General features: G+C 40.3%; 1 protein-coding gene and 1 long non-coding RNA gene across 2 annotated transcripts in view; both read left to right on the top strand.

Annotated features, from left to right (window-relative positions):
- Positions 1-9,477, top strand: part of LOC117783148 — a 30,480-nt gene extending 21,003 nt beyond the window's left edge. The window contains exons 2-3 of the long non-coding RNA XR_004617354.1: positions 2,242-2,319; positions 9,134-9,477. This is a non-coding gene — a long non-coding RNA (uncharacterized LOC117783148). The remainder of the gene's footprint in view (positions 1-2,241; positions 2,320-9,133) is intronic.
- A 1-nt stretch (position 9,478) lies between these two features.
- Positions 9,479-24,470, top strand: LOC117783121 (hornerin). The gene is made up of 3 exons (XM_034620337.1): positions 9,479-9,875; positions 10,794-12,653; positions 24,325-24,470. The coding sequence occupies exons 1-2, from the start codon at positions 9,492-9,494 to the stop codon at positions 12,600-12,602; spliced, it is 2,193 nt and encodes a 730-aa protein (XP_034476228.1). The 5' UTR covers positions 9,479-9,491; the 3' UTR covers positions 12,603-12,653; positions 24,325-24,470.
- Positions 24,471-25,424: the final 954 nt, after the last annotated feature.

Genomic DNA, 25,424 nt, shown 5'->3' with positions numbered 1-25,424 from the left:
AAGCCATTCTATTCCAACTAACTTGACATGTTCCTTGCTCATCATCACCAGCATCATTATGATGATTATTATTATCGTGGGTTATTTTCATTGCGTTGCCTTTGCTTTCTTCATACATTTTTGTCAATTTGCTGTGAACTCGCGTCATTTGCAAGCATTGCGAATGGAAAATGGAGAAGGAATAGGAATGGGAATAGGTATAGGTACAGGAATAGGAATAGGAAGTGTGGTAGGTGGAAGGTGATAGATGGAAGAAGGGCAACAGACTGGAGGCATGTGGCAACGGAAAGAGTGGCAACAACGTTAGCTTGTCACATTTGCCACAACACGATTTCCTTTGACTGCCAACCTTTTTCTTCTCTGGCTGCGGCTGCTGCTGCTGCTCCTCTTTCTCTCCCCTCTCCCCTCTCCTGCCCTCTTCTCCGGCACTCTTATTTATTTCTATTTTTATGTGTCACACACGGCAAAGGAGCTACACGCATTTATTTTGTTGCGCATTTTCACTCCTTTTCTTTATTTTTTTTTTAGCTGTTTCTTCTGTTTCGCCCTTTTAGCTCCTTTGGCATTTTGCACGCGGCACGACAGTCTCCCAATTGTGTTATAAATTCAAAAATGAATAACGCACGTTTGCCTGTGGTTTAAAATTCTATTTTATTTTATTGCCATTGCCAAACGCCTTTTGCAATTCTCATTCCCATTCCCATTCCCATCTCTTTATGCTATTTCTATTTCTACTTCAACTTGTATTTCTACTTCTGTTTGGGGGTTTTGGTTTGGTTTCCTTTATGAAATGCTTTCACTTTTTGTCTGCCAACTGTGCATTTCAATTTCAAATTGGAAAACTGGAACACTTTTAAACTTTCATAGCACTCGCTCAATTAAAACATTTTGCTCTAAAATTTGCGGGGCTTGACTCTCGGACTCTCGAGCTCATTCACCGATTCGAAACTTAAACTGTGACGCTGAGCTCAGACTTTCCACTTTACCCTCTGCTCTACCTATACCTCTACCTCTATTTCTACCTCTACCTTTACCTCTACCTTAATACCTCAACTCTCTCACTCTCCCCTCACCGCCGGCTGTCACATTTATCAAAAGGCAAAAGTATTGCCCGAGCGTTTGCCTTTTGTGTGCGAGTTTTTAATGCAGCTTAAAGAGTTTCTTCTACTCCCCAGCCTCTCTCTCTCTCTCTCTCTCTCTGTAGATTGAAACGAGCATTCTGCGGTCTGCTCTGACATTTTTTATGAGATTTACTTGGTTTTTTCAACAATTTTTTTCTTGGCTTTTTTTTATATTGTTTTGTGGACTTATTTTACTAAAAATTTATTAGTCCAACGCGGCTCAATTTTTGCTTTTAGTCTTTTCACTTAAGTGCCTCAGCGCAGATAGCGTGCAGGCGACAAATGTGTCATTAGCGTTATGGCATGTGAGTAAAATTTGCAAATTAACTAGTTTCATGAACTAAATACTTAAGATCTACTGAAATTTTTAATTAGTATACAAAACTTGTTTCTAAATTATTTCCTTAAAAAATAATTTAAGAATTAGCATTCTTATAGCAAGGTATTAGTTATACATGCAATCCTATTAAAAATAAAACACAAAAATTTCATGAACTGCTTCCTAAATGAATGCCCTAAAAGCATTATATCTGTCAGAAAGCTGTCATCTTTCAGTGAAAATTCCTTTCAGTACTGTCAATAATCAAATGTTTTAATCAATTCTTAACTTGATTTCAACTTAAAATTCACATAAATGCCAATAACAAATTGCAGACTTCCGGTGACGGGAATAGAAGGGTTGGGGGGCGGGGTCTTTACATTTGAGTTTAATGAAGTATTCAGATATCCGAAGACTAATCGAGATAAACTCAAGAGTCTTTGAGTTGGGCAAAGATTTAATTACGCATGCAATTCCAACTGATGTCCCATCGAGAGTGTTTTCTTGACAAGTTTTCGAATAGTTAGCAAGTTGCAAGTTGCCAGTTGGCCAAGTGGCCGTATGCTGCTGACAGCCACTGTAAGTTACGCTGTTGTAAAACTCATCATATTTAAATAACTCAATTTTCTATGCTTGAAGCTTGCAACATTTGCATTTAACATTGATGGCTTTTTTTTGTGTTTTGTGATTTCAGTTGCAGTTCACTTGATATTATTCTCTTTCACAGTGTGTGCTGAAAGTATACGCATGCTAATTAAATTCCCTTTCTCATTCCTTTCATCTCTTCTTCTCTCTTTACAGCATTTCCATATTCATAAGCAGCCAAAAAAGAACGATTCAGAGCTGGAATCTTGGATAACTTGGCTTTTCGACTAGCTGGTAAGTGAAGAGTGTGTGTGTGTTTGTGTGTTTGTGTGTGTGTGTGCGTGTGTGCGTGTACACTTTGTTTATATTACAGTTTTATCAAAAAAACATCACAACAACAATAAACTTATTGGAATTTGAAAATGTCGACATTGACATGCGTTGAAAGCGTTGTCAGTTTCGTCCCCAAACTGTCCCCATCTTCTACCTCTCTTCCTTCCTTCGTCCGCCTTCTGTCATTCAAATACAACAACAACAACAAGCTGAGAGGGGACAGCTTTTTTTTTCTTTCTTTTTATATCAGTTTTATTGTGTTTTATGTCGCAGTTAAGTCAACCAAAAATCGGCTTAAAAATTCAAGAGCAACAATCCAAAAGATGCGTATCTTGTAGCTTTTATGTGGCTGCTGCTCGCATTATGGACTGTCCCCCATCTCCCAATTTCCCCCCCTCCCTTCCACCCTCTCTTTGAGCATTCTTCGAAAGCTGCAGTCTTAAGTGGAGATTTTCAATTTCTATTTCATAAAGTGTCGCTGGGCAGCAAATGAAGCTGCAAGCATTTTTCTACGTAATATCTGCGCTCTCCCTTTCTCTTGCATTATCTTGCTGTCTGTCTCTCTCACTCTCTCACAAGATATGCATCTTAGCTGTTTGTGTGTGTGTGTGGCATTTTATTGCCATAGTCTGTGGTTGGGCTCCAATGTCTTTTTTTTATATTTTTTTTTTTGGGCTTTGGCCTTTTGTTAGGCCAACTAAATCAGTCAACAGTCAGCGGCATCTACAGATACAGCTAAAGATACAAATGTATCTGTAATTGCGTGCTGGCCATGCAGCTGCCTCTTCGCCATCGTTTTGTTTATGATTTGTCAAGATCTTAATCCCCGAAAATGTGTTTTAAATTGCATCGCCTACGATAAGAATTGGGGCAAAAGAGAGGAGATGAAGTGGAATGGGGATTGGGTAATTGGGAACAGAGAAAAACAGACGAAAAAAATGAAAACATACACGAAAAAACCTGAAATTATTGTTGGTCATTTTGAAAGAGTTGCGTTAAGTGAACAGATAAAGGAGGAACTCAAAGGGAAGAGAAAAAGAAGACAGACATATGGTGGCCATAATTTAAAAGAAAGACGAACTGTCTGCGTGGGGAGTGCTAATAAATTCACCTTTTATCGCAAAATATTGTCAACATTTGCAAAAGACAAACAACTAAGCCCAGTCCACACACACTCCTCCTCCTACTCCCCCTTTTTTGTCCACTGTCTGCACCACATCTTCGTGGCGGTTATGTGTAGGCGGTTTTGGCAACATAAATCTCTCTCCTGTTGGTTCCCCCCTCCCTCTCCCTCTCTCATGCTCTCACGCTCGCTGACTTCTGATTGAGGAAAAGCCCCGGAGAAGCAACTTCAACGACATCCTCCCCGAATCCCCGCCTCCCTGCCTCCCGTTCGTATCTCCGTCTTCTCCTGTCCGTCCGGGTGTTGATTTTTGTCAACCTAATACAAAGCGCAAACAAAATTTGTGTTGGCATTTGGTTAGATTTGCCATTTCTTTACTTTTGCTTTATATATTTTTTTTTTTTTGTCTCTCATTGCGAGGGGAATATCATCAAAACAATGGGTGGCCCGTGTGTGTGTGTGTTGTGGCGGGGATGTGTGTGGATGTGCGACATATTAGACTTGACACTAGGGAAACCAACAGCAACAACAACACGCAGTCATAGTGTTGAAAAAGGATTTCATTTTCTTAAGATTTGTATTTGCGTCTTGGATTTGAGTTCTGGGAAATTGTAAAGTTAATACATAGAGCCTGATAAAAACTTAATAATTGCAGTTTTTAATTTTAAAAAATATTGCTTTAAATTAAAATTACTATTCACATTTATTTTTTAAAATATGTTTTCATTCCTTCTTGATTTTTTGGATATATAAATAATATATATAATCTTATTAAAGATAGAGATTGTAGATTAAACTAGTGCTAACTAGTCAGGAGAATGTGAGATAGAAAAAAGTGCATATTTGTGTCAGTATAACTTAGAGACTTATTAAACGTACAATTTTTTATAATTCTTAATAGTATAATTTAATTTTTATGTTTTTCCTTTCATTTGTTGACATAATTTCTGAAAATAAATAGGGAAAAGTAAGTTGAATCCTATATAAGTTAATTCTAAATTGCATGTTGATTGCCAATCAATTTGTCAATTAAGACAACGATTTGTTAATCAGTATCAGTATATATGTATGTATCTCGAAATCGTAATTCATTTATTCATTCATGTTGCACTCAGTGAGCGAGTGAACGAGTATTTATAAAATAATTAAACGAAATAAATATGAAAACGCAAAGTAAACAAACAGATGCGCGATATAGTGTGGTTTTTGTTGTTGTTGTTGTTGTTGCTGTTGTTGTTGTTGTTGTTGTGGCACACATTTGGTGGCACAGGCAGCGTTGCAGCATTGTGCCAAAACTTCCACTTGAGCGAGCCACTTGCCACTTGCCACCCACAAGTGGAGCAGCACCACCTTAACCACCTCGAAGCACCACCCAACAGCCAGGCAGCATGTGGCATGTGGAAAGAGGAAGCAGCAAGTGCAACAGCTTCAACTGATGTATGTTAATTAAAGTCATTACGTGGAGAGGCAGCTGTCTGGTAGCCTGGCATTCTGACAGTCTGGCAGTCTGGCAACCTGGCAGCTGTAGAGGCGACTCTGGCAACTATGCGTGCCACGAAATTAATGAATGCCTCCCGGTACCGTTACGATCCTCGTTTTTGGGTTTTCGCTTCCGTTTGGTTTTTGAATTGCCCAACTTGCAGTGCTGCCAGTTTTCCACTTTCCCAGTTTGACAGAGAGCTGGGCAATAGAATGGATTGCCAAATTGGCCAATTTTCATATGCATGATGCGAAAAAGCTGAAGGCAAATGAATGAATGACAAAATGACTGAATGACTGAACGACTGAATGACTGAACGACTGAATGAGTGTGCGAATGAGCGTCTGAATGAGTGTTTGAATGAGTGTCTGAATGAATGAGCAAATGAACAGCGTTTGCTTTTGATATTGACATCACTGAATTTTTGGGCTATAGAAATTCAAGAGTGTCTGCCACGTGTCGGAATTGCATTGTGTCCGAAATAATGAAGCATGCCACATGCCACATGCCACAACAACCTGCACCAGTTGAAGTTTAACAGTTTAGAGACTGCTGTGTGTTTTGACTTCTAACGATGTGCAACATGCGCAAAATGTGTTAATGAGCCACTTGACAATAAGTCTATATAAATCAGCCAGCAAGAGAGAGGGCGAGAGAGAGAGAGAGATGAAAAAATAGTTTGGCAACAAGATAAGAGATAAATAGAGCGACTGTCTGTCTGGCTAAAAATTAGTTTTTACTTTTGCGACTCTTTGATTGACTTTCAATGGCAAAAACCTGTTGCCTGCTTTGGGCTATCCTTGGGCTACTTTTGCTTGTTTTTTTGTTGTTCCATACACATTTGTCGATCGACAAATCGAAATTGCAGCATGAAATCGAATTGGCCAAGAGCAGCACAAACACGTACACACACGTACGCTACGGTATCCATAAGATACAAGATACGCTCGAAACACATGCTGTGCTCTACGGTCATTTAAAGTTGCAGCTGCTGCCGCTGCCGTTGGTGTTGTTGCTGCTGCTGTTGCAGCTGAAAAAGAACAAAAAATAACTGAAAGAAAAACATCAAAGATAGAGCCATGACTAAATTGCTTTGGTTAAACGCCCACACACACACACCCACAGCGGGTGAAGGGGGCGTGGCCAAAGGGGAGAGGAGAAGCAATTGACTAAAGAATGAGAACAAAAACAACTCTGTGTTTGGCAGTCAGCTTGAGACGTAGCAAAGGCAGAGTTATCGAATTGATAGCAATCGATAATTAACAGTGTTGCTAACTTAACTTCAATAAAAAGATAATTAGATGATAAAGTGACAAAAGTCTGAAAATAACTCAACTTTTTTTTTTTTTTTTACTTTTTTTACTTTAACTAACTTTAAGGTGTTTTATTGTAATAACAAACTTGTACCAAATGTAGATTCCAGTAAATACAGATGATAAATTGTTTTTCTATGAATATGCGTTGAAATCGAATGAAAAATGATTGCACAGTTTAAATGGCCGAATTATTTTCGATTTAAGCAACAAATTGAACCAATTTCTAAATCAATGAAGACAGTAAATCAATTGAGCTTTCTTTAATTGCAGCTAAATTAAAAATCAAAATAATAAATTTATCTACAGTTGAGTACACATATTTCTTGCTATTATTTAACTACAACTAAATCAAATACTGAGGTAAAATGTTGATTCAATTTCGACTTTAAAAACCATAGAAATTTGGCTTTAAAGAATATGTTGCATAAGTGGCAGGCGTACAATTTTATCCAAGCTTTCAGAAGCGTTTTGCATATTCATAAAATACGCACACACACACACATATGTACATCATTTAGTAATAGTTTTTTTTTATAAATGCATATGTGTGTGTGTGTTTATTTTTTATTTCGTTCTAATTGAAATATTCATTTCTACCGTGTTATTTCATGTGTTTTTTCTACTCTCAAACTCAATCAGCCAAATCAAAATGTTGCCTGCAAATAAACGCCAATTGTTGTAGTTTTTGTTGCTATTGCTGTTGAAATTTCTATACAAGACCACAAACAACTCGTTAAAATTTGCATGTGCAATGCAATCGCCTAAAACAAAAACGAGCCAGAAAAATATAGCCGAAAAAAAGCTAACAAGAGAAACAAATACGATAAATACGCATATACTCGTACAAAAGGAATGTAGTGCTTAAAGGGGACTGTGCAGAGGGAAGGGGGAGATGAAGCCGGTGTTAAAGGGTTGGGGGAGTGAAATAATAAAAGCAGCTAAAGCATTTTAGCCATGGCGCGGCTATCAATTTGATATATCAATCAGCGTGGGAGAAAAATGATTGCTAGTTTGCCACTCTCTCTATTCTCGTTTTTATTGTTGTTATTGTTGTTATTGTTGTTGTTGTTATTATTGTTTGTAGTTCGTTATTGCTGTGCATTCAAATCGGAATGCCAAAAAGAAAGCAAGTAAAAAGATGCATAAATAACAAAACGTAGAGGAAAGACAAAACAAACTGAAATATCTGTGTGCAGTTGAGTTTTAAAGTTAATGCCAGCGGAATTGCAGCACATTTCAATTGCGGACTGCGGCATTTGCAACTTGGCCTTGAGGCAGGAAAGCCTCTGCCGCTGTCGCTGTCTCTGTCGCTGCCATGCATTCTGACTGCCTCAAGGATTAGTTCATGCTCCTGTTTTTGTTATTGTTGTCGTTGTTGTGACTGGACCATAAATGGAATCTGTGCGCCTTCTGTGCTCTGATTGATTTATGGTCACGCTCATAAAAGTGGGCGGTCAGCGGCGAGTCAGCGGATTACCAGCGGGAGACAGCAGGACGGCACCGACGAGGAGGGGTACGATATAGCAGAGGGAGCAATGAAGTAACAGTGGAAAGACAGAGCGGTTCTCAGTTTCAGTTTTTTTTGGTTCTGCTATCAGTCACACACGCACGAGTGTAGATATAAGACTTGAGTAAGCTATCCAAAATGTGGCAATGAGAACCTACTAAAGGATACCCTCTAAACAATTTTGTAGAAGAACTAAAAGATAATCTTTGATAAATGCAGTTTAAATACAAAAATCAATCAATTAAAGTAATTGTTAGGCATTTCAATCACCAACTGTTTTAGAATTTAGAATCTGTGGAATAAATTGAAGAATTATTTTAATAAAACTATTGTTAGAAATATCTAAAGTATAAAGAAGCCACAGAGTGTAAAGAAGTCAAGCCAAACAAATTAGTTTCTTATTTATATCAAAATATTGAATGAAACAAGCATGGTTTGTTGTTTCGAAACTAATATTTATTCAAAATACTATTCATTTAACTCAATAAAACGTAAAACTTGAAAACTGTTAGATAAAATTTGATTGCTTAGTTTATAACTTGATCTGATCGAACAGTCATAGCTAAATTTCTATTCTTTCTGTATGTGTTGCCTGTAGTCGCCTTTCGCACACTTCCTGATGCTTTCGTCACTAGCGTGGACTGCCGTTTTCAGTGGTATTTAGCTAAAATTTGATACCATAACTCTGGCGTTTGATTTCTGCTTTCAACTTTAGCTTTGGGAGGCTACTCTACTGCCCCTGGCAATTTGCAGGGTATACTCGTAGAAAAACTTTTGCCTCAGCTCGGTGGCTGTTAATAGCTTTAATGCTGTTTTATGGCATTCGTCGAGTGGCCAGGCAAATGCTACTCAGAGCTGAGTACTGAGAACTGAGAGCTGAGAACCAAGAACCGTGGAGTGGGGAACTGAAAAGGGGGCAGAGTGAACAGGGGAACTGCTAACTGGGAACTGGGAAATGGGACTTGGCATGCCAACGCCAAATGTTTTACATGCGTGTGGTTGTTGTTGCTGTTGTTGTTGTTGCTGTTGCTGTGGCGGCAACAATGTTTTGTTTGACGGTCGCATAAATAAATTGGGATTGGAGTTTTCGCTGGCATTGCCTCATCCGCTCCCCCCCCGCTGGCTGCTGTTGGCTGTTGGTAAAGCTCATAATTCCAGCTTTTATTTGTGGGATTTTGGCATGGCATGTCAGTCATGTGTCGTTTCTGGTTCTCTTGCTGGATTCTCCTCATCCGCCCGCATGCGCATTCGTACCGCTTTCAATTCCAACGCTGATTAATGGTTTTACTTGTCTCTTCCTCGCACTCATGTACTAACATCTTTCTCTTTCTCTCTCTCTCTTCTCGCAGATGATGCGCTTTGTCAGCGCTTGAGTATCGTGAGCGTCATTAGTGTAAACGATACGGAATACCTTCGTCCACTGCCAGAGACACCAGAGACACCAGAGACAACAACAGCAACATGTATCCGGCCAGCGCCAGCAGCAATGCCGCTGCCACCGCCGCCGCCGCATCCAAGTTTCAGAATCGTTGCGCCTCGCCACAATTTGCCAGCTTTGCGCCACCACCGCCGGCAGATTATCCGCCGCCTTCGTTGCAGCAACAGCAACAACAGCAGCAGCAGCAATTGCAACTGCAGCAACAACAGCAACAGTTGTCGGCACAAACCACAGCGGTGGCGGTGCATAGTGCACCTGGACATGGCTCGATGCGTCATCTGCAGCGCAATCAGCTGACCATGAGTGGTCATGGTCATGGACATGGTCATGGACACGGACACGGACACGGACATGGACATGGACATGGCGCCTCCTTGGGGCATCCAAATGCTGGACATGGCATGGGCATGGGCATGGCACATGGTGCCGCCACATTGGGACATCATCATGGCCATCGCGGTGATCTGATCTTTCCGGATGATATGGACAGCATTGAGTTCTGCATGCCAGCGCCGCCATCGTCCTCCTCCTCATCGTCACAGCAAAATGGGGAGCTCCTGTTGCTGCAAGGCGGCCATGGAGAAGCCTTCACGGAGAGACGGCGACGCGGACACAGTCGACGCAGCAATCATAAAATGGATGTGGAGCAACAGGTATGAATGCGGCCCTCATTCCTTGGATAAACATGAGACGAGAAAGAAAGACAAGAGAATGGGACTTTATGTCCACTTTCTCTTGTCTTTCTATCTCATTCAGTCTTCCACTCTCATGTCTTCCTTTCTCTTCTTTCCTCTCTTTTTATCGCCTTTTTCCTGACATCCTTTTCTAAACCGCTTTCCTATCTTTCTTTCCTGTCCTTCTTTCGTGTCTTTCCATTTGTCCCCATTTTTCATGTCTTATTTTCCCCTGATTTCATTTTCGTGCGCTCTTCTTTCTTCTGTAAAATCTTTTATTTTCTTTTCTTTTCTATGCCTTCAATTCTCCTATCTTTCCCTCTCTTCCCACTCTTCACTTTTCCCACAATCGTTATGCTTTCCCGGCCTATTTTTTCAGCTTCAACTGATTCCACTTTCGTGCGCTCTTCTTTCTTCTGCAAAATATTTTCTTTTCTTTTCTATTCCTCCAATTCTCCTATCTTCTCCTCTCTTCCCACTCTTCATTTGTCCCACAATCGTTATGTTTTCCCTGCCTATTTTTTCAGCTTTACCTGATTCCATTTTCGTGCGCTCTTCTTCCTTCTGCAAAATCTTTTCTTTTATTTTCTTTCTATGCCTTAAATTCTCCTATCTTTTCCTCTCTTCCCACTCTTCACTTGTCCCACAATCGTTATGTTTTCCCAGCCTATTTTTTCAGCTTCAACTGATTCCATTTTCGTGAGCTCTTCTTTCTTCTGTAAAATCTTTTCTTTTCTTTTCTTTTCTTTTTCATGCCTTAAATTCTCCTATCTTTTCCTCTCTTCCCACTCTTCATTTGTCCCACAATCGTTATGTTTTCCCGCCCTATCTTTTCAACTTCACCTTCTTAACTTACCAAAAAACCAAATTCTTTTCTTCTTTCTGCTGCTCTTCCAGGTCAAATGGTCACGCAAAAACATTGCAGCCACCATGGAGCGCTTTGAGCCCACCACCAACACACAGTCCTCGTCGTCCACATCCTCACTGGACTATGGATTCGCAGCGGGCGTGATGACGCCCAGCAGCAGCAGTGTCACGCCCTCGCATGGAGCCGGCTCTGGTTCTGCGGGAATGTCCTCCACACCCTCGCTGCATGTCGCCTACAATGGGGGAGGCGGTGGTGTTGGTGGTGCAGCTGGTGGAGGTGCAAGTGGAGGAGGAGCAGGAGGTGGAGTAGGAGCTGCTGCTGCTGCTGCTGCAGCTGGCGCACCATTTAATCATGTCTACTCCTATGCCTACTATGAACCAGGTGCGGCCAAATGCCATACGAATGTGCCTGCCCAGGGACAGGGCAATGGTCATCATCATGGTCACTCCAAGAGTCCGCCGCGCAATTCTATACGTGCTCTCTTGGCCAAAAGCTTTCGCTCCAAGTCATCGTCGCACAGCGGACAATCGACGTCGTCATCGCCCAGCGCCGAGGAGCGGGACAGGCACACATATACGACAAGGTATGGCACCACCGAGAATCTCTACGAGGAGGTGAGCGATCAGAAGATCCGTAAGGTGCTATCCGATAACCGAATCGCCACATCGGGTGCGGGAAATGTGAAGGAGGAACTGCGTCGAGTCCAACACAATCATTTCCGTGTGCTCGACGAGCTCAATCTATCGCTGGAGGCTCTCATCATGCCGCCCACGCCACCAGACATCAGTCCCAGTCACGGAGGACCAACCAGTGGCAGCTCGAATGATGTGCAACATGAGGCACCTACCGCTAGCAACAGCAGTGGAAGCGGAAGTGGAAGCGGAAGTGGAAGTGGCAGTGGCAGCGCCAGCGGCAGTGGAAGTGGCATTGGAATGGGCATGGGAATGAGCATGGGAATGGGAATGGGAATGGGAGCCATGGGCACCACATCGTCATCTTCATCGACGCAGGCGAAGAATCAAGTACTGGCCACGGGTCAAAGGCCACGTCGCGGCGGATTACTTGGTGGTGCAGCGGCCAGTGCCGCCTCCAACACGAGCTCGGCCTCGCATGCCAGCTTAGAGAATTTGTCGAGCACGCTGAACAGCATGGAGCTGAAGGATCATGCGCACAGCAGCTGCATCAATCCGGAGTTCGATGAGGGGGATCTCGATAGTGGATTCAGTGGCAGCGGCAGCAGCAGCGGCGCCAGCTACAATGAGAGTTTGCGCTATTATAAAACAGCCACGCCCACTAGCCACAGCCATAGCCATAGCCATAGTCATAGTCACAGTCATAGCCACAGTCTCAGCCAGTCGAGCCATAATCCCAATCTGATGGGTCACAACAACAACAACAGTCACAGCAGCAGCAGCAGCAACAACAACCACAACAACAATCACATACACACAAGCACACACACATTGCCGCACAATCTGCGCAGCTGTCGATCATCTACAGCATCGGGCACATCCACATCCAAGAGCAGTATGGCCAGCTGTGGCGAGGATCAGGGCATTGCTGGCATGGGAATGGCCATGAACATGGGTATGGCCATGAATATGGGCATGAATGTGGGTGTGGGAACGGGAATGGGAATGATTCCTGGCATGGGCATCGCTGAGTCGTCAGGTGGCAACTCCGTCTCGCCCTTCAACTATCCACGTCGCTGCTCAGCGGATCAACAGCGCGCCTCGGGACGCTCCATGACATCCGCCTCGGGATCCGCAGCGGGTGCAGCCGTTACAATGGCCACCGGCGCGAAACCCAAAAAGAATTTCTGGACCATGAAACCGTGATGCTACAAAAGGGCCCTGCGACACATATGCAAGAAATGGAGCATTGTTATGGTGAGTACAAAATTCCATAGATACTTTCAATTACAGTAAATCTAGTTTAGGAAAGTCAGGGAACAAACTTAATCCAACTACAATCAGTATATGCCAAATCTACCTAAAAAATGTAAGATTATAAACTAAAATATTTATTATTAAGAATAAACTAAACGGTGATTAACAAAATTAAAGATAGAATGAAAGATTAATTCAAACGACCTTAAGAAATATATATCAACTTTTCTGCGACTGACGCTCTTCACGACTTCTAGCGACTTCTGTTCTTCTTCTTGTGCTTTTGGTGTTGCCTTCTTTCGTCAACCAGGGATGCTGCAATAGGCTTGAGGGTTGCCACCTTGCATATATATAAAATGTTGTACGATTTCACACCACTAATAAATTCTTAGAATCAATTATAATACATACATATCCAATCTGATAAATTAGCCAGATAGACAACGCACGTTGGGCGCCATTTGATTGATATTGATCAAAATACTTAGATTTGGTTATTGCTCATGCAACGTTAAATGTTATCGCCATCGCTTATCGTTTAGAGTTATCGTTATTATTATTTGCAACTCCCCTCGCATTAACAATCTCTCAATCTATCTCTCTCTCTCTCTGACCCCCACTCAAACTGTTGTGTGTCTAACTGTTGCAGCATCAATTTCAACTTTTCAACTTTAATCATAATAAATTTGCGGCCTGGCCCAGACCTCGAATCAGACTCAAACTCAAACTCGAAACTCATACCCTCGGCTCCATTTCAAATCAACGAGCTACTTCCGCTGTCGGCAGAGAGAGAGAGAGAGAGAGTGAAAGAGTGTAGAGTAGAGCAAAACTGTTGAAGCACTTGCATATTCCCAAGATAATAAATTTATTAACAAGCATTGCAGAGCAACAAAAACATTATCATTATCTGCAACGAGCAGCGCTAAAACGCTTCTACCCCTACAACAGGAACACACACCCCCCCCCGCCACCGGTTTCCCTTAAACGATACTCGAAACTCTAGCACTTTTCCAGACTCTATGTTTCTACTCGCACTCCAAAATGAATCAATTAAAACTGATTGAACTTCATAGATTTGTTTCAGTTTCAGTTTTATTTAGTTTTTTTTTTTCACTTGCTGCATCTGAATCTGGGGTAATACCGGATTCGGACTCAGATCCGGACCGCATCATCATCATCATCATCATCTGCTGTTGCTGTGGGATATGTGGGAACAGCTTTGGACAGCTCGAAGGCACAACAACAATAGCAACACAAGCAGCATATGCCCCCATTTCTTGATCTGCCACAGGGATTACCAGTGGCATGTGTGTGTGTGTGTGTGTGAGTGTGTGAGTGTGTGTGTGAGTGTACGTGGCCATTAAAGCGCCTGTTGAAATCGAAATCCCAATAACGGCATGTCTTTCGGCCTAAGATGCAATCCCTCCCCCCCTCATTCTTTAGCAAGACCTTTATCGATTATATTCTCCACGAGCAACGAGTACTCGCCCAATATGAAACTTGAAAATTCCGAATTCCGAATTCCGTACACACCACCCTTGTGAATAATGTGAATAATGCTGTTATTCATTGCATTTTGTTATAAATCTGTCAATTTGCACAATTGTGCGTGCGCTTTGTGCATTCGACAGGGTCAGGCCGGAAAAGCCAGACAGAAAGAGAGAGAGACAGAGGAGAGAGATAGAGAGAAGGAGACACGGGAAAGGAAGATAGCCCGAGGCTGTGACTGAGAAAGAGACTTGTACTGTGACTGTGACTAAGGCTGGAGAGGGTGAATCAATGCAGACACTCGACACTAGCCCGAGGATACAACTCGCAGTGAAATCCAAAGACTGCATCCGCATCTGCATTTACATCCGCATCCGCATCCGCAGGGTGCACATTTTTTTGGGGCAACATACTAAAATATGTTGCAAAATGTTGTTGTTGCTGTGGTGCGTGTTTTGATTTATAGTCGAATTTGTGCCGAGGCGCAACTAATTTGCTTCGAGTGTTAAGTAGCATGCGAAAAATGACAAGATTCAATGAGGGGAGGAAAATAAGGGATGGGGAATGGCAGCATGTGAATGCATCAACACATGTGTGAGAATAATTGTGGGAGGGTGAAAGCTAATGAAATGGAATGAACCACATTGATGATCAACATATCAATAATAAAATATAGCAGCAACTAAAGGGATAAGTAGACGGAGCATAGAGTGGACAAAGGGGGCAAAGAAAGAGAGACAACTTATATGATAACGGAGCCACATGAAATGACAAATATGAAAATGAATAGAATTCTCAAATGTTGTGAATGGACTTGACGCAGAGCTGCACTTGTAGACTTGAAGCAATAGAAAAAACAGAGATGCAAAAGCAAAGGATATTCTCGCTAGACAGTACTGTAGAAAGGAAAACGGGTAACAGGGTAAAGGGTAAAGAGCAAAGGGAGAATAGAGAATAGAGGTATTCATATGTATGCTAGGAAATCGGGCATAAACATTCACTTAGACATAATAAAAGAAATGAGCAAATGGCACAACACAAAATGGCAAACATTTCAATTGCAAACAAATTACAACAACAGCAAATTGGTCAGTGGCCGTTGTTGTTATTGTTGTTGTTGTTGTAAATGTTGTCGCATTTCTACCACATATTTTTTGCAATCTTTTCTAGAATTTTTGTTGCTTTGCTTTGATTTGTTTTGTTTTCCAAATTCAACGCACAAGTCGCCAGTTTCTGTAAGCAGACAGCCGAAGAGTGAAGTTTGGTAAGAGCAGAGAGGAGTGGAGAGGAGAGGAGCGGATAAAGAGATGTAGCTAGAAAATTGAAGCTAAAGCTGGAACAGACTAGTTGGGGTCTTTTCCGGCCAGCGAGATTTAGCCATGCTGATTAAAATTGAATGATGGCCAGAATGACAGCAACAGCGAGTGACATAGAAATTGCTATACAGATGAAGCGGAAGATGGAAATACCCGTAAAGCGGTGGATGGAGCTGGAGATGGAAATAAGGCTAAAGCAGAACCACTGACGACTTGATGAGAAGGGGATAAAAAGGGGGGACAGGGATAGAGACAGGGATATGCGATTGGTATTGCGTTTGGCTTACGATATGGTCGTCATGCCCTTCAACAATTACACACAAACACAATACATGTGCATATACTTACAAAAAAAAAAAAAAAAATGAAACAAGAAGAAGCAAAAGCAAGAGTAGAAGTTGAAGGAAACCTTAACCCACTGATGGCGCCCGGAACGATGCCGGAGACATAACATAATAAATTTGCGAGACGAGCCACCGCAACGCAGCTGGCACATTGGGGCAAATAATAGCAGCAAATGCAATAAATTAGTTAATTCAACCATTTTTGAAAAATTTTTATAAATTTTTAACAGCCCAAAATGAAATGGACCTATTCTTTAAACCTCAAAATATTTGTAGACAGATTACATAAAACTTAAAATTTATTGAATTAAAAACCATAAATTATTTATGTAAATAAATGAAATCATTTGTTGTACACTTCACTGCGTTTGTGTTTTTGGAGTCTGCTTTCGTCACTAGCGTGGACTGTAATCAAAATCACACGTGATTTGTGGAATAACCGTGATACTAATGCTGTTAAAACTATCCTGTAGTGAATTTGGAAACTTATTGAAACTTTATAAAGCAAAGCTACGCGTCTTCAGTTCATAATTGCTTTGCAAAACTTGATAAAAAGGTTGACTACAATAAAATTTGTTTACTCGTAGAACAATTTTCTAATAATTAGATCGATTGAATATCCTTCCTGTCATTTGGAATAACTTTTTTTTTTTTAATTTTAAAATTATTTGTTATCTGTTTATGCTAAAAGTTATTTGTACTTACCGCTAATCAAGAATGATAATGAATATTATTATTATTATGAATAATTTATAAAATCTTAGCTCTCATTTTTTGCTACTCTTGCAATATACTAATTTTAGTCCGGTTTTGCACCAGTGTGCAAGCTGGCAGGGCGCCAAGTACAAAGACGGAATGGGAATTTGCTAGAGTCGAAAAGAATGGGTAGACAAACATTGCGGGGGGGGAAATGGGAAAGCGGACAATGGCAAGCGTAGAGCAATAACACGAGGGTGGCTCAACGGTGGCTCAGCGGTGCTTGGTGCTTGGTGGTTGCTGCTGCTGTTGGCGTGACATTGTCAGCCTTGGACTATAACTGCGCCCGTCCTGGGGGTTGTGTCTGCAAATCACCCACCATTTGCTGTTGAACTGCTTCTGATGCTCCTGTTGCTGTTGTTGTTGTGGTTTTTGAAACTGCGTCGTCTGCGGGCGCAAGAAAAACTGTAGTAAATAATTCTTTAAAGATTTAGAGACACTTGGAGAACAGATGCGTTGCCAGCAATTGCAAATTTTTATGAGATATACATATACACCAAGACAGGGAGAGTACAAGTAAGATGAAGAAGGGGAGAAGGGCGTGGGAGGAGGGAGGAGGGAGAAGGGATAAGGGGGGAGGGGAGCCCAGTCGACGCGTGCTTGATGCTGCTTTTTAGCTATTTTTGTCAGCAAGCATCCGCCATAAGCGGGCCACATATCAAGATTAATTTTTTCCCGAGATAATAAATTCAATGCAGATTAAATGGCAGACCATTAAATTATCGACTCGAGTGAGAGATGCTGACAACGGGTGGAGGACAAGGGAATTAAGCTGAAACTCACACAGGCAGTGTGTGCTTTGTGTGTGTGTGTGTGTGTGTGTGTGTGTGTGTATGATCGGTTGAGTATTGTGATAGCACACTGTAATTACGTTTACGAGTATATCAAGGCTTAAGCGGAAACATCGAAAGTAAACCAAGTGAAATAATCTCAGTAAAACCTTTAAAGAATCGTTTCTATTTGCAAATAAACTAATGCTTCAAATTAAAGTTTTAGTAGATTAATAGTATTGAATTTAATCAGATTAAATCATATTTTTTATTTAATCACATTGTTTCTTCAATAATAATTATAGATATAAATAGCAATTCAAAATTATTCAGAAAGTGTTTATATTCATTAAATACAGTAAAAGTAATGCTTTGTTAATAAAGTAGCATTTCGCATGATAATGGAAATGCCAGTTGATAAATTAAACCAAATCAGAACAAAATGAAAAAAATCAGTAAAAGTCTAACCAAAACAAGAAAATGCAACGCAGACACATCAATTAATGGTCCTAGGACCTAAAGCGATGCAGGGAAGCAGAATGATTGCATAGTTTTAGGCAGCTCCAATCGAATGACTTTTCGCTCTCATCCTCTATCTCTATCTTTGTCTCTGTCTCATTCTCCATCTCTTACTTTGCTGTACTGTCGCTAGCGAAAGCAACAAAAAAGCGCCTAAGAATGCCAGAACAGTTAACTGCAAGCGACAGCGACAACAATGCAAAAGACAACCAGAGAAAAGGGCTACAGTCAAGCCAACTCGAATGCGAGAGACCCAGTACATTTTTTATAAAACAAAAAAAAACATTAAAAATTTAAGCAAATGATTACAGCTCCAAATCAAGTTTAAGTACACAGAGGGAAAACATCAAGTATTTCGTACTTAAAACACCACTCTTCGAACTTGATTTCTGAAAATACTGAGATCAAGGATTTCGATCTCAATTCAAGTACGATATTTTAAGAGACAAATTTGATTAATTTTTAATTTATGAAATTTTCTTGAAATATTTATTACCTATCTAAATCATAAGCGTGGGTATTAAAAGCTTTCAGTTAGTGTGAAATCAAGTGATACATAAATTATTCTGTTATAGTCTTAAGTTCGGAATGTCCGTCGAACTACTTCTCGTTGCAGGAAATCAAGAACCAGTTGAAAATTCTAAGCAAGCGAATGCAAAAAGGATGTAATAATTAATGAACTCAATTCAAGATTTGACGAACTTGATCTGTGAGTCAAACCTGGGTTCCGATAATTTAGAAGTTTACTTGATTCAAGATTCTTTAATTTTATATGAAGAATGTTGGTACTTGGTTAAAGAATGTGTATACTTGTTTTCAGTAATTCGTACTTATATGAAGTATTAATTTTAAGTATTGAAAATACTTAATTCAAGATCATTTGAACTTAATTGTAGTATGACTTTTTTCTTCTCTGTGTATTTATTTCTAAGGTATTGCTTTATTGTTATTGTTTTTTTTTTAACAAAAATTATAGACCCGTTGTAGTTTTGAAGTACAGGGCCTAATAAACGAAAGCGACAAACCACCACCAACTGACACACAGACATCCACCTACCACAACACCCCCCAACTGCTCCACTCCCCTCGCTATCTAGCCCATCAATCAGGCTGTGCAAAAGCATCTCAAAGTCAATTTTTTGGCAAACAAACAAAACGATTGACGAGATATCGAGGCCGACGCACCACAAAGAGAACGAGAGCGAGCAAGCGAGCGAGCGAGTGAATGAGAGAGAGCGAGAGAGAGAGGGAGAGCCACAATCAACGACAGGCTCAGTTACCGTTACAGCCGCAGTTGCCGCAGCCAACTTCGCTTAATCAACGGTTGATGGGCAACCAACAAGAAGAAGAAGAGAAAACTGTCAAACGGCCGACTGATTGGAAAACCCGCGTGCGAAACGCGCGCAAATCGCGTTCTCTTTTAATGAGATGAGATTTGTAGAAAATGCAACATGACAATGTCACATACAGATGGTTTGCTGCAAACTGCAGAGGGGAAGAGGGGAACAATGAGGCAAGCCGCGATGACCGCACAATCAGTTTCCGTTTCCGCTGTTGTTGTTGTTGTTGTTGTTGCCTGGCTAATAAAACAACAGCAACAAAAAACGCGCGCGACAAACTCGCTCGTTTTTCACTCTTTTTTTTTGTTATATTTTGTTTGGCTCTGTCGTTCAATTTGGTAGTGTGTGGTAGGCAAGATAGGAGAGGTGGAAGTGCGTGAAGCGGGAAGCGGCGGAAGACAAGAAGGGGGAGGGGGAGGAGTAAAGGGGCTGCGGTTGGCGGACTTTTAGTTTGGCAATGCAAACACAACGCGACGCGCGCTTCATTAACTGTACAAATGAAACAACTAGCGAACCTACAAAATGATAGACTAACAGATGCCCATTAAAAATAAACATAATTAATACTTTTTATGATTACAATATATAATCTTGTATTTTTAACTTTTGATATAAATAGTAATGAGCATACCCCATTGGAATAGTTGATTGCAGGGTATGCAGCGCGTTTGTTTGATGTTATTTCTGTTGTTGTTGTCGCTTCACACCTATGTTTGTGCAACGGCTTTTGTTTGGCCTGCCTTGCCTTGAATTTCTCCCTCTCATACTTCTTTCTCTCTCTCTCTCTCTCTCTTTCTCTCTTTCTGCTCCCTCTACTCTCTGTCTCCTGTGCTTTGTTGGCGCCTTGTTTCGCTGTGGAGCATAAACAACAGCCGCGGCAGCAGACGAGACAAACAAACAAACGAACAACAACAACAGTCATGACCATCTGGCTTGTGCATGTGTGTGCCTGTGTGTGTGCCTGTGTGTGTGTTTGTGTGTGTGTGTACTTTAATATTTACTTGGGCTTGGCACACTGCGAATTCCTTGTATGTAGACAATCGTAACACAACTTCTCCCAGCCCCGAAAATTCTCAAGCAAACACAAGGAGCTCGCAATGGATGTGTTGTTGTTGTTGTTGTGGTTGTTGTGGTGTTGTTGTTGTTGTTGTTGCTGTTGCAGTGCCTAGCTGCATGTGAATTCGTTGGCAAACTGCGCATGGCCATCGCGCCAATTTATGGCCTGTCAGAAATTTCCACTACTCGAATTGCCATCGCTTGGAAAACGCTTCAAGTCCAAAGTAGCCCCAAAAAGTATGCTACGATTTTTTTATTCTCTTCTTTTTTTTGTGCAAATGCAATTACCAAAGCAAATGTCAATTATTCTGATACAGTACTTACAATTCGCCTTATTGCATGGAGTTTTAAGTGAACAACCCAAATAATTGTCCAAATTTGACCCAAGATAGTTAAAAAATTTCAGTTTAATGTAAATAAATGAATTTTATTACTTAAACTTAGCTGTCTTCAAATTTTAATTGTTCAACTTTTTGTAGCTATCTAAATTGTTGTGTTTTACAAAATTATGTATTTTTAATAACCTATCAGTATTATTGTTAGTTACGAAAATTAATTTCAATTTTTGGGTTAACAATAAACAAATAAATTACTTATACTTTCACATTTTATATAATTGCCTAATATGTAAAACTGTTGAAAATAGAGATTTACGAGTAAAAAATTGTTTATATTCATTTTTTACTTCAAGAATAAGAGAAGGGTTGGCCAAGCCAAAAATTTATTTAAGTCCTTAAGATTTATTTTATAAAATAAATTTAAATAAATTGAATAACAAAAAGTAAAATAAACATTTATTATTTTTGCATATTAAAGCTGAAATATTGAAGAAATACAATTTTTATTTGCTATATATATATAACTTCCGGAAATTAAATATTTTCGCAAAAATAAAAATATATAAAATCCAGAGTAATGCAAGTTTTTTATTGTCTACTGTACTCTGAGCACTGTACTCGAATTCGCAAGCTGTCATTTTATTTTGCACTTCATTTTAAAGTTCTTTGTAGTTAATTGAAAAAATAACTGGGCTCAACAGATGCCCAAAATATGCAGCTGATGCTTCTTCTGCTGTTGCCATGACGCAGTGTCCTTTCATTATATGCCTCTTGCCACTTGTGATGCCACATACTCCATCTCCCATCTCACATCTCCCATCTCACTTCTCACATGTACATTGTACATGTGCGTGCCACGCCTCCTGTTGCTCCTCTCGGGAAGGAGATGGTTGGAAGGTTCAATGACGCATTTTGACGGCTTTTGACTTTTGACTTTTGGTTTTTATTGTTGTTGTTGCTGTTGTTGTCACTCTTATATTTATATTGACGCTTTTGCTGATATTTCTATCTATAGGTGTGTGAGTGTATGTATGGGTGTGCAACTGTCTGCGTTGTCTGTCTGGTCAGCCGATGAGCTGCACAATAACCGACGAGCAGACTGACAACCTCTCCCCTCCCCGCTCCCCACCTTCCCCACTGTTACCCCCATTCATTCACTCATTCAGTCAGTCAGTCAGTCAGTCAATCATGCAGCCATTCAATTTATCGTTGACTTAACTTTTTGATGGTAACAAAATGAAATTTATGAAGCGCCCCCCAAAAGAGCCGAAACGCACGGTCAACTTATGTAAACTGAAAGTAGCACAACTAGGCGATGCCCTGTAAATGACAGTTACATTTTTGTTGTGAACTTTTAGAAAAGAGCTGATAAAAATCAATACCGATTATATTTACTAAATTTTTTTTAACGACCACTTAAAGTTATTTCGAATTTTTAAAATAAAAACAAAACTCAAGCATGGTATTTCCAGAAATGCAGTTTTTTTTCTGTGTTTTTCAATTATAAAGTCCATCAACAAAAACAAGAAAAGGGTTTTTAATCATATTAAGCCTAGTTCATTTTGTAGAGCTTTGCTGTTTACAGTCCCATGTCGAAACCAAATTCTACTATTGTAACATGGAGTCAACGAATTTATTTTTTTTTATTACATCTTTGAATCATGAATCTCGATTGTTTTCTACGTTATTGCAACTTAGACATTAAAAGTAACTTTTAAAACAATTTTGAAGTTGTCTTATTTGTCGCTTTGCATGTTATCATTTCAAGCTACCCATTCGCTGGTCTTAATTGCGAGGTATAACCAGTTTTACCTTCTTTTTTTTTTGATTATTATACATTTTGGGACCGTCTCTATCATTGCCATTCATACGCTTACACACATCCATCAGCAGCCCAGCTTGGCACCCGGCACACGGCACCCGGCACCCGCTCTTGGGCTCCCCCTCTGCACCCACAACTTGGACTTTGCTCCCGTCTCCCACTTGGACTTTTGGTCTGGTCTGTAGCCTGGCTCTGGCAGTGTGTTATCTTTGTGGTCGCATCTATAATGGGTTTTGTCACGTCGCAGACGCGTCTGCCACCCGATTTGCTTCCCTCTCTCTCTCTCTCTCTCTCGCTCACTCTCCCGCTCACTCTCTCTTCCTTTCTAGCCTTTATGCTGTTCATTCTGTGTGTCTGTGTGCTGAGGCATGAAAAACGCACGTCGACATCAATAAACTTAAAACAAAAAGCAGTTGCCCGCCTCTGCCACATGTGTGTGTGTGTGCGTGTGTGTGTGTGTGTTTGTGTGTGGGTCGCATTTGTAATACATTTGCCTGCTGTTTAAGCCGCTTTTGGCCTGTCCGCTTAATAACTTTGGCGCCAAATGTCAAGCACTGTCCTCGAACAACAAACGACAGCCAGGACTAATAACAAACATGTGCTGTGTGTGTGTGTGTGTGTGTGTGTGTGATGTGTGTGTCTGCTGTGTGGCAAGTGTATCAAATTGGCAGCCCGTTACGGTGTTGACTTTTCACAAATTTCCAACGTAATTGTTAAAGCTCGCAATGCGGTCAACTGGAGAATGCCAAGACAGAGAGACAGAGAAAGAGACAGACAGAGAGCGAAAGAGAGAGAAAGATAGTAGACGACAGGGAAAGGGAGTTGCGTCGACTGGCCAGACACCCAATAAAATTATATTGTACATGCATGCAACAATAAATAAATTAGAACAAGGTGCCACAAGCGGTGGCAGCTGTTGCACAGCTGCAAATTGAGATGGCCAGAGAAATGAGGCTAACACATTTGGTTTTAGCCTTTTAATAATGGACTGGACCACAGAGCAGACAATGACCAAGAGATTTGTTGGCATCTCTCTCTCTCTTTCGCTGTCTGCGTGTGTGTGTGTGTGTGTGTGTGGGTGAGGACAGGGGCGTAGGTAAAAGGAGTAAAGAGGGGCCAACTAACTGCGCTGTCTGCGTTGCCAGGCAGATGCAATTTATTGATAATACTTATGTATGCGGCTTCAGGGCCAACAGAGCAACAACTTCATGCGACCTTTAAGCCCTTGTAGCGAACAAGCACACACACACACACATGGCACACAGACCGCGCCAGTTGCAACAACAAATGCAACAAAAGATTTGGCAATTTGTTGCGACAAAATTTGGCAATAATTTTTCTGACCCTCGAGAGGCAAGTGGGGGAAAAGGGTGTGAAAGAATGGCAACAATACAGTTAAAAAAATAAAAAGAGAAAGCAAGAAAGACAGAGGAATAAAGTGTGTGGGAGACAAACAGAGAATAAGATATAATAAAAAATTCGAGATGGAAAATTGTGTTTAATTATATAAAGTGAGAGAAACGAATGGACAGAGACAGAGAGCTAAACAATGATAGAGACAGAGAGAGAGAGAGAGAGAGAGAGAGAGAGAGAGAGAGAGAGAGAAAATTAATTTAAACAAAACAGAGAAAACATAATCAAATTAATAAGAAATAAAACAGGGGCAATAACAGACTTAGATATTGATATTTTCCAAAAAAAGAACCAAATAAATTTGTAGTAAACTTAAAGCAACTTAAAGTAACACCTTGATTTTAAATGTTTTCCGATTGAGTATATAAACATACTGCAAGTATTGGCATTTCTCTGTGACGATAGTTAACCGATGGTTCTTTTAGCTGTACTTTAATTACATTTTAAGTTCATACTGATGAATCACTGAAATTAATGAAATAATTCGAATATTTTCTCGCTTTTTACAGGAATACAATACAAAGACTGCCTCATGCCATGCCATCCACTACTATCAACCACATCCGCATCCGCATTCGCATTCACATTCACATTCGCATTCGAATCAGCGTTATCAGCAACCACAGAAGAGCCACAACAGCATCAGCAACAGCAACAGCAACAGCAGTGGCAACATCAACAGCAACAACAATTTTTGCCACAAACAGCAGCAGAAGCAGCAAAAGCATCGATATGGTCACACTGGTCACATTCGCCACTATAAGTATGATGCCGTCGAGGAGTGCTGCCGTCCGATCTTTTACGAGCATTACGGTTCCTTTGCGGACATGTTGTGAGTGGGAATCGCGGGATTGAGGCGAAACTCAAAGTACCTACAACAGACAAACTACGAAGTGTTAAACTATATAAAGGAGAGCGAAACGGATGAGGAAACAGAAACAGAAACTGATACAGAAGCGGATACAGATAACGATAACGATAGCGATAACGATAACGATACCGATACCGATTAAAACGATGCTTGAATGCATGCATGCACTGGAAGGATACTTAGGTAGTTTCTGCTTGTCGGCATGAAAAATCAAGTAGTAAATTTTATAAATATCGATTAACGATTTGAGTGTTGAATATAAAATATATATATATAAATATATACAACAATATATAATATATATATATATATATATGTGTGTGTAATCCTTATCGAATGTGCACAGAACATGTTGAATATATATATTCAAAATATATGTATTAATCATTGATATCTGGCTGATCGGGCACACTATACGTCTAAAACATAAAAATATACGAGATATATATTTATTCATGTATATAATATAAACAATTGATATCCACACTATACATATAAATATATATAAACTAATGTGAAATGCTTTTTTTTTTGGAGCGAAACTCCGACTAGAGTTAACCTTGAGCACAGAATTGAAAATTGTTATATATATGTATTGGTTTTTTTTTTTTTTTTTTTTTGTAGAACTAGATCTAGATTTGGCTTGACTACAGGCAAAAAAAAAATACGAAAAATAATATTTAATGAAATATGGCAAACATTATCACACACATAGATATATAAATATATATATGCATA

The sequence above is a fragment of the Drosophila innubila genome, chromosome X (assembly GCF_004354385.1).
Source record: "Drosophila innubila isolate TH190305 chromosome X, UK_Dinn_1.0, whole genome shotgun sequence".
NCBI classification, from domain to species: domain Eukaryota; kingdom Metazoa; phylum Arthropoda; class Insecta; order Diptera; family Drosophilidae; genus Drosophila; species Drosophila innubila.
The sequence above is the reverse complement of the archived record's forward strand: the minus strand, read 5'-3'. Positions and strand labels throughout refer to the sequence as shown.